The sequence below is a fragment of the Myotis davidii genome, unplaced genomic scaffold (assembly GCF_000327345.1).
Source record: "Myotis davidii unplaced genomic scaffold, ASM32734v1 scaffold64, whole genome shotgun sequence".
Classification (NCBI taxonomy): Eukaryota; Metazoa; Chordata; class Mammalia; order Chiroptera; family Vespertilionidae; genus Myotis; species Myotis davidii.
This window is the reverse complement of record NW_006296226.1, coordinates 5,008,189-5,017,389: the sequence shown is the minus strand read 5'-3', so window position 1 is coordinate 5,017,389 and position 9,201 is coordinate 5,008,189. Positions and strand designations below refer to the sequence as shown.

General features: G+C 41.2%; 1 protein-coding gene across 1 annotated transcript; it reads left to right on the top strand.

Annotated features, from left to right (window-relative positions):
• The first annotated feature begins 5,877 nt into the window (after positions 1–5,877).
• On the top strand, positions 5,878–6,908 carry LOC102772225 (olfactory receptor 1Q1). The gene has a single exon (XM_006771216.1). It carries the CDS (start codon positions 5,905–5,907, stop codon positions 6,847–6,849), a length of 945 nt encoding a protein of 314 aa, XP_006771279.1. The 5' UTR covers positions 5,878–5,904; the 3' UTR covers positions 6,850–6,908.
• Positions 6,909–9,201: the final 2,293 nt, after the last annotated feature.

The window sequence follows — 9,201 nt, the reverse complement described above, 5'->3', positions numbered from 1 at the left end:
CATTGATGTCTCTCTCTCTCTCTCTCTCTCTCTCTCTCTCTCTCTCTCTCTCTCTTCCTCTCTGAAATCAATAAAAATATATTTTTTAAAAAAAACATTAACAGAGATCACCCCTGGAGAGGAATGGGAAAAGTGAGAAACAGACTCTCTGTTTTCAATACACATTCACAGCTAAATATTTTTAAAACAAGAGTGTATCACTTAAAAGAAGGTTATATTTCAGGCCTCAGGCAGGGAGATACCCATCCGGCATGCAGGAGGCAGCCAACCCATGATACTCTCTCATCATTGATGTTTCTCTCTCTCCCTCTCCCTTCCTGTCTGAAATCAATAAAAATATTTTTTTAAAAAAATACATTAACAGAGATCACCCTTGGAAAGGAATGGGAAAAGTGAGAAACAGACTCTCAGTTTTCAATACACATTCACAGCTAAATATTTTAAAAAACAAGAGTGTATCACTTAAAAGAAGGTTATGTTTCAGGCCTCAGGCAGGGAGATACCCATCGATGTTTTGACCATACCAAAGTTTTCCTGGGCTTTCTTCTCAGTGCCACAGTTTGGAGCTCACATCAGAGAACCCCATGTCCAGGCTGGTCTCCCAGGTCCTGGCTGCTCTCCTGGGATCAGCTGAGATGCCAAGCCATGGTCACTAATACTAACTGTGGAAGCACTACCTCATGGGCCCCACTCCCCAGAGAAGGCAGTGAGCTCGGCCAATGACACACTTGGGAAACTGTGCTGCAGGAAGCAGGGAATTCATGTAGAAACACATGCTCAATCCTCCCAAGGCCTTTACCGGACATGTTTTCCTGCCCTTGACAAGCAGAAGCACCCCCAGGAATCTAGCTGCTCTGCCCTTCAACCCCTTCCTGATACCTTTCTTTCTTCTGTGCTGGGCAACTTTCTCTGTCTTCTCCGAGTGGACTGCTCCGTGCTGCAGTCAAAACAAAACATGACGGCACATGCTGCTGAAGGGAGGATGGCGTGCCAAGCCCAGCCCATTGCAGTCTAGTTGGGGGTCTGCAGTAAGGTGAGTGCCTGCACTCAGGGCTGCACACCACACAGTGCTTTCTGAGCACCTTAGACTATTCACCATCCTCAGCTATGCTGTGTGTTCATGGACTCTCTCCCCTCCCCTTACTAAAACTTAACCACAAAAAGAATGAATAATTCAGTTAGTCAAGAGTGTTCCACTCAGGGACATTATCCTGATTCAAAGAGAAAATATCCGATGGAATTTCAGAAAGCATCAATCAGCTGGGGAGGTATTATGGGTAATCAGGGTTGGGTGGTCCAAAAGTCGGCCCCTGGACATGGTTGTCCACTTTGTCTTCTCTTAATGATAGGCCCAGACTTTTCTTTCCACTTTTCCACTTCTAGGGATTAATGATCAAACAGAGAAACTTAGAGAATAGACTGCTATCCAAGTGCCTCCTCTATTTACAAAGCTCACTTTGGAATGAAAGGCAGCTGCATTATCAGAAAGTCTCTGCATTAGACTATTGGAAGTTATGGGGACCTATCTGTGACAGAGAGCCCAAGCTCCTATAGAAATATAATGCGAACAATTTCTCACTGCTTCATAAGACTTGTCAAAGGGCTTTTATGTTCACGGTCTCTTATGTTTTGTTTTGGTTTTTTTTAACAAAGACTGTGGACTGAAAACAAGTACTATTCTTCCCATTTCTCAGATGAAGAAACTAAAGGCCAAAATAGTAGTGATTTTAAGGTCTCAAAGAAAATTTTCATAGCAGATCTGAGACTAAAGTCCAAATCTTCTGGTTCCTGGGTCAAGACCCATTCTCACACACCACACTACTGCTGCTGCTTCCACATCCTTAGCTAAAGCAAGATTCTTCTCTAGTAGTTCCCCATTCTTGGCTCTCCACCCCCTTGCCACACACCACCTTATTCTCCAGTTCCCGTAGAGAGCTGATAGGCTGCAGTATGGATCAAGTAGGATAATCTCTGCCGGCTACGAGGCAGATGAGGACTCCAAGGTTCCAGGCAACTCAGCCTCCAACCACTTCTGGGGCTCTCTCTAGCCTTCTGGGGAGCTTTGTCACAGGAGTTATATGGCATTGCCCCAGGTAGCAGCCATAGTCTGTTAACTGTTAAGCAGAGCTGAGTCTCTTTCTTAGGCCTCCCTAGAACTGAGAGGAGACATCCCATTTTTCCTGAACCAAGAGCACGACAAGAATGAAACATGGGTGATACGGTAAGTGGGTGAGGTGGGAAAGAGCATTGCTTCCAAGTTAGGCAGATTCATAATGAACCTGGCTCCAATTCTGTGCTCTGTGACCTTGGGCACAGGGGGGTGGGAGGGGGTTAATTCATCCCCTGGTCCTTAATTTCATGATCTGAAAATGGGAATAATAATATCTACTTCCTAATTCTACAATAAGGATTAAACTAGAAAAACTATGATAGACACTTATCACAAGATAGGTCAAATGCACAAGGTAGCAGAGTGGAAAAGGAAACTAGGATCTGCAATAGTTGGGGAAAGCTTAAAAGGTGGCATAGCCCAGTGGTTAAGAGCATGGAAATTGAGGTCAGATGGAACCGAACTTAAATTCCATTTCTACCATCTACTGACTCTGTGACTTTGAGCATGTTACAGAACCCCTCAGAGCTCCAATGTCCTCATCTATAAATTGAGAAAATAATGCCTACATCACAGAATTGCTGTGATCATCAAGGGAAAACACATATATAAATCTCTTAGAACAATTCCTGGTTTACATCAAGTGCTCAATAAATGTGGTTACAACTCCTTAGTTCTTATTCCTCATCATACCATAGTGAAATCAATTAAGGATAGCTCAATGGCATATTATGAATTTGTTCACTTTTATAATTGAACAAGCTAATGCTCACCCTCTTAAGCTGTACTATGGTGACATCCTTTAATTTAACATATAAAAGTAGACAGTCCAGGAGTGATGAATAAATCCATTTCCATAGGGAAGATGCTAAGTAAGCTAAAGGGGAGTGTGATGTAGCCAGACACACACAGTACTCAAGGCATTCAGACGTAAGTGTAAAGTACAGCCAGACCATTTATGCTGAGTACATCACTTCACCTCCCTCTGCTTTGGCTTCCTCACCCATGAAATGAGGATAAGTGATTGCTGCAGCCAGAAGTGCTGTAAGGGTTATATGAGACCAAGCATCTGAAAGTGCCTTATATGGGGCAGATCTTAATTGTTTGCACCTTTTTCTTCCACCAACCTAATTGTGAAGGTTAAGTATTCTTGGGATAGCCATGGACATAGCTCACTTGTGGACTGCCAACTCTGATCTCCACCCAAAAAACTATGATTTATGACCAGACTAAATCATCATGATTACCCTGTGATGAAAGAGCAGACTCACAGAATTTTGCTTAGTTCTGAGAGCCACATTTTATTTTATTTTTTATTTAATTCTTTATTGTTTAAAATATTACATATGTCTCTTTTTTCCCCCTCTGACCTCTCCCCAGCCATTCCAACCACCCTGCCCCAAGCACATACCCTCATCCCCCTACCCATGTGTCCATGGGTTCTGCTTATATGCATGCATACAAGTCCTTTGGTTGATTTCTTACCCCACCTTTCCCCTGCCTTCCCTTTGAAGGTTGAATGGGGTCTGTTCACTGCTTCTCTGTCTCTGGATCTATTTTTGCTCATCAGTTTATGTTGTTCATTATACTCCACAGATGAGTGAGATCATATGATATTTATCTTTCTCCAACTGGCTCATTTCGCTCAGCATAATGCTCTCCAGGTCCATCCATGCTGTTGCAAATGGTAAGACAATGACAAACTGGAGCAGTTTCACTGTAGAGAGGCCTGGATGGCAAAACACTGTCCTCCCAGAAAAACCTGGAGACTCTGTGCAGAGAAGACTGAAAAATTGATAGGCATAGTTGCTGGCACTGAACAGTTGCCAAGGACCAGGTACTCTCATTTAATCCTCATAACAACTTTATGAGTAATGTGCTATCAAAATCCCCCCATTTTACAGATGAGAACACCTAGGCTCCTAGAGGGTAAGTGACTTCCTCAAGGTCATATGGCTGTTAAATGAAAGCATCGGGGTTCTAGATCACTGCACAATGCTGCCTCTGTTGATTGATGTTTAGATTTAATGCTGAAACATAATAGACTTGTTCTTTGAGATTCCATGGGACCAAAAGCTGTCCAAGTAATATGACAGTAACTAGTGTTACATATAATCAAAAATTATTTTTAATGATGTGCTGACAACTAGATTAGGTATTCAAATTTTTTGAGAGCAAGCAATTGGAAACCCCTCAATCTAAAAATACTTGTATTCTGTTCATTAAAGTAATTCATTTTCTTAATAGTTCTAATTGTCCCTTCATTTGGCTCCTTTGGGGTTTTTATATCCTGAGCCAATGCAAAAGACTTGGATGGATTAAAGTATGTCTTTCATTTGTTATGTGGGAGACAGAAAATGCATAAGGTGACATCTTGAAGACTAAACAATTTAAGAAAAGAAAAATGCAAAAGCTGAGAATCTGGATACTGATTCTTCTAAAACCATGTCGGTGCACTCTGAGAAGTCATTGGGCATCACTGGGATATGCATTCCCCAAAATAGAAATTGCTGGACCAAATGACCTCTGAAATCCCTTTTAGCCAAAATGCCTATATATAACCTGTCAACAGGTCTTTTTACCATGGATGAGATGCCTTGGTTTTAATTTGAGGAGTTGTATTATGCACTGTCCTCTCCATAGCCTCTGGAGCCAGATAAACAAAACTTTAAATTCAGATTTTGCCCTTTTATGAGCTTAAACTTTCTATACCTCAGTTTTCTCATTTGTAAAATAATAATAATAATTGCTTCTATAGAGTTATTATAAAAATTAAATGTGATAATATAGCAAAGTCCCTGGTTCAAGGTAAGTTCTCTGTGAATGTTAGCTATGGTGATAGTGACAATGTTAATTATAATGAAAAATTCATACCTCGTTATTTTGGAAAACAATTAAGCACTTGATCCTTTCATAAACACCATATGTAGTTTACATTGGAGCAAAAAGTGATAGTAACTAAATGGCCACCCTCTGGATCTATTTTTGCTCACATGTCCAAGTCTATAAAAATAACCCTTTTTGGAAAACAGTATAGAGGTTCCTCAAAAATATTAAAAAGAGAATCACCATGTAATTCAACAATTCTACTTTTGGGTATTTATTCGAAGAAAAAAACACTAATTTGAAAAGATATATGCAACCCCATATTCACTGCAGCATTATTTACAATAGCCATGGCAGCGACACAACCTAACTGTCCATCGATGGATGAACGAATAAAGAAGATGTGATATAAATAAAGGAATATTATCCAGCCATAAAAAAAGAATGAAATCTTGTCATTTGAAACAATGTGTATGGACTTTGAGGGTACTATGCTAGGTGAAATAAGTCATACAGATAAAGACAAATGCCATATGATCTCATTAATATGTGGAATCTATAGAAAAAAACTCATAGATACAGAGAACGGATTTGCGGTTGCCAGAGGTGAAGGGTAGAGAAGGTAGGCAAAATGGATGAAAGGGATCCAAAAGTACCAACTTCCAGGTATAAAATAAATAAGTCATGGGGATACAATGGACAGCATGGTACTACAGTTAATAATACTATACTGCAGACTGGAAAGTTGCTAACAGAGTAGATCTTAAAAGTCCTCATCACAAGAAAAAACAATTGTAATTAGTACACTAGCATGTGGATGCTAGCTAGATTTATCATGGTGATCATTCCACAATGTATAATAATACTGAATCATTATATTGTACTCATGAAACTAGTATCATGTTATATGTCAATTATACCTCAATAAAAAAAACTAGTAATAATCATTTTTGTTCTTATGGCAACAGATGGAAAATACCAACTGGACCAGCGTATCCCATTTTGTTCTCTTGGGCATTTCTGCCTACCCACAAGATGAGATCCCCCTCTTCCTTCTTTTTCTACTTATGTATGCAATCAACATTTCTGGCAACTTTGCCATCATCACACTGATTATCTCTACTCCACAGCTCCACACCCCCATGTACTTCTTCCTCAGTAACTTGGCCTTGACAGACATCTGCTTCACCTCCACCACAGTCCCCAAGATGCTGCAGAACATTTTCTCTCCTACAAAGACCATTTCCTACATGGGCTGCTTAGCTCAGACCTATTTCTTCATATGCTTTGCAGCCATGGAAAACTTCCTCCTGGCTATAATGGCCTATGACAGATATATCGCCATCTGCCACCCTTTCCGCTACCATATGATTCTGACCAGGATGCTGTGCTCACAGATGGTGGCCCTGTGCCTTATCCTCTCCCATCTTCACGCCCTGTTGCACACCTTTCTCATGGGCCGATTGAGCTTCTGCGCAGATAACAGGATCCCTCACTTCTTCTGTGACCTCTACCCTCTGATGAAGTTATCCTGCTCCAGCACTCACCTCAACACCCTGATGATTCACACAGAAGGTGTTATTGTCATCAACGGAGCTCTGGCCTTCATCATTGCCTCCTATGCCTGCATCATCTCAGTGGTCCTCCGGAGTCCCTCAGACAAGGGCAAGTGGAGGGCCTTTTCTACCTGTGGGTCCCACCTCACTGTGGTGGCTATCTTCTATGGCACGCTCACATGGGTCTACTTCCAGCCTATTACCAGCTATTCAGTGGCCAAGGGTCGCATCCTGACAGTCATGCACACAGTGGTGACCCCCATGATGAACCCCTTCATTTACAGCCTGAGAAATGGGGATGTCAAGAGAGCCTTCAGGAAATGGAGGAGCAGATCATGGATTTCTTTCTTTAGATGAAACCCCAAAACACTGTTCCAAATTTTATCTGTGATTCTGGGGAAACAGTTTTGTCCCTCGCATATTTTTCTTTTAGAACTTCCTAGAAATATCTATATTAAGTACATCTCAGAGATTTTTCTCTTTGGATATTGTCCTGAGATAGCCCTTAAACCCAAAGCACATGAAACTATATATTTAGTGTAAAACAATAGCATGGCTTTGGTTATAGTTGAGGTTGTTTGCTGGCCCTGTCATTAAACATCCAGGTTCTAATGCTCAGAGTTACTTAGATGCAAGGAACAGAAACCAATTCTCATCGAATCGTGAAGGTAATATGGTTACTGAAAATGTACATGAATTTTTCAAGAAGATTAAGTGACGAGGCTCAATAAAATAGAAAAGAAACACAGTCAAAATCATATCTCAGATTGGTCTGATGAGCTCAATGCTGTAATCACCACACTGTTCACTGCCACTGTATCCCCAACAACAATAGTTACCAGCAACAGTCACTGGGCATAGCGCTTGGAGGCCTGAAGACCAGATGCAACCACTTCCAGAAAGAACTGCCCAGTTTTTATTCTTTGCTCTTATAAGAGCAACACAGCTGCTTTTATTCTCTATGATAGAATGAGGTTCTGTCTCTGACCAAGATAAATGAAATGGGGGAATTACTTCAATACAGGGAGAGGGATATAATGACTAATGTCCATTGAATAAGGTCAGGAGTTACAGTTGCCTCTTTCAACCTGCAGCCTTAAGACTGAGAAATAAATGTCTGTTGTTATAAATACAGAGCTTTTGGATTATTTCTTATTCAGTGCTTTGAAGGAAATCCCAAACACAATACAAGCATACTATGAATTGCTATTCAGTCAATAAAGAATGAGGCAGATTAACTCCTGACCTTATTCTCATTTCATCAATAGTCTCTAGGTACATATAGATACCCAAGCTTTACCTAGCAGCTCTTTGTACTTATCTCCCATTATTTCTTCATTGGTATGCTAATAATAACAGAATATACATACATGGTACTTACTATGGGCTGGTCACTCTTATGAGTGCTTTACATAATACAGGCTAGAGCAAAAGTAAATTTATAGTTGTTCATATGGAAAAGAATATAATTAATTAATAAATAACAATACCAAAATAAAGTGTTTCACACTCACAACTGTAAACCTACTTTTGCCACACCCTGTATATCAAATCATCATGTTCTAAACTTAAATTTATACTATATTTATTTTAAAAAAAATAAAATAACATAAATAAGGAAACTTTCTGGTGTTTCGCCCTTGCTTCTTGATGACTTCAGCATCTGATTCTCTAACTCTCTCCACCGCTACTTATCACTTTGGAAATACAAATGTCCATGTAACTGGTTTATCTTACAAACAACTTGGGTTCTCAGTTCCTGACCTGTTTAGCTTCAGCAATCTTTTACTTTACCCCATCTTAACCACCCACTCAGATATGGTCATATCTTAGACTTTGCCATTATAAATAACCAGAGGCCCAGTGCACAAAATTCGTACACTGGGGGACGGGGGATCCCTCATCCCGGCCTGTGCCCTTTCATGGTCCTGGAGCCCTGCAATTGATCACCCCAAAGAGGCAGGTCCCACCCACCCACAACAGCACCACCACGGGGTAGCCTGGACCTCCCTCTTTGGGGTAATCAATCGTGCCCTGATTGATCGCCCCCCTCCCCCCGGCCGGTGCCCTGGGCCTCCCTCTGCAGGGCGATCATGTGATCAATCATGCCTCCACAGAGGGATGCCCCACCCACCCACTGCAGCCCACCAGTCGGTGGCCTGGGCCTCCCTCTTTGGGGCAATCATGGAGCTCCCAATTGATCGATCACCGCACTGGCAGTGGCCTGGGTCTCCCTCTGCAGAATGATCATGGAGTGATGGCCGGGCCCCAGATCAATCGCATCGCACCCGCCTTGGCTGGCCTGATGCCAGTGGGTGTCACAGCATGGTCATCCAGAATGTTGTCCAGATGGTCATTTTGCTGTTCAGTCGTTCAGTCGATTTGCATATTATGCTTTAATTATTATAGATTATACCACAGGTGAATCTCAATTTTAAACTTTTCACTTCCTATCAGCTACTATATTTTCACCTTATTTAATTTAGTTCTTCAACTACAATTCTCTGACATCACTGAGATCTATTGTCCCTTGAAATTGATTTTCATTACCCATCACCTAATTTATGCCCTTCCTTTCCACCTTTACAAGAATACATTTATGGTCCAGAACTGTAAACAACCTTCTTGTAAACACCCTTAATTCTTTTGTTCCCTTTAGCTCTACCTAGCCCTAGGTAAACCCAGCATTTTGTTTATTCATTATTGTAC

Coding starts and splice junctions, on each gene's coding strand:
- LOC102772225 (XM_006771216.1), top strand. CDS start 5,905: ATGGAAAATACCAACTGGACCAGCGTATCCCATTTTGTTCTCTTGGGC.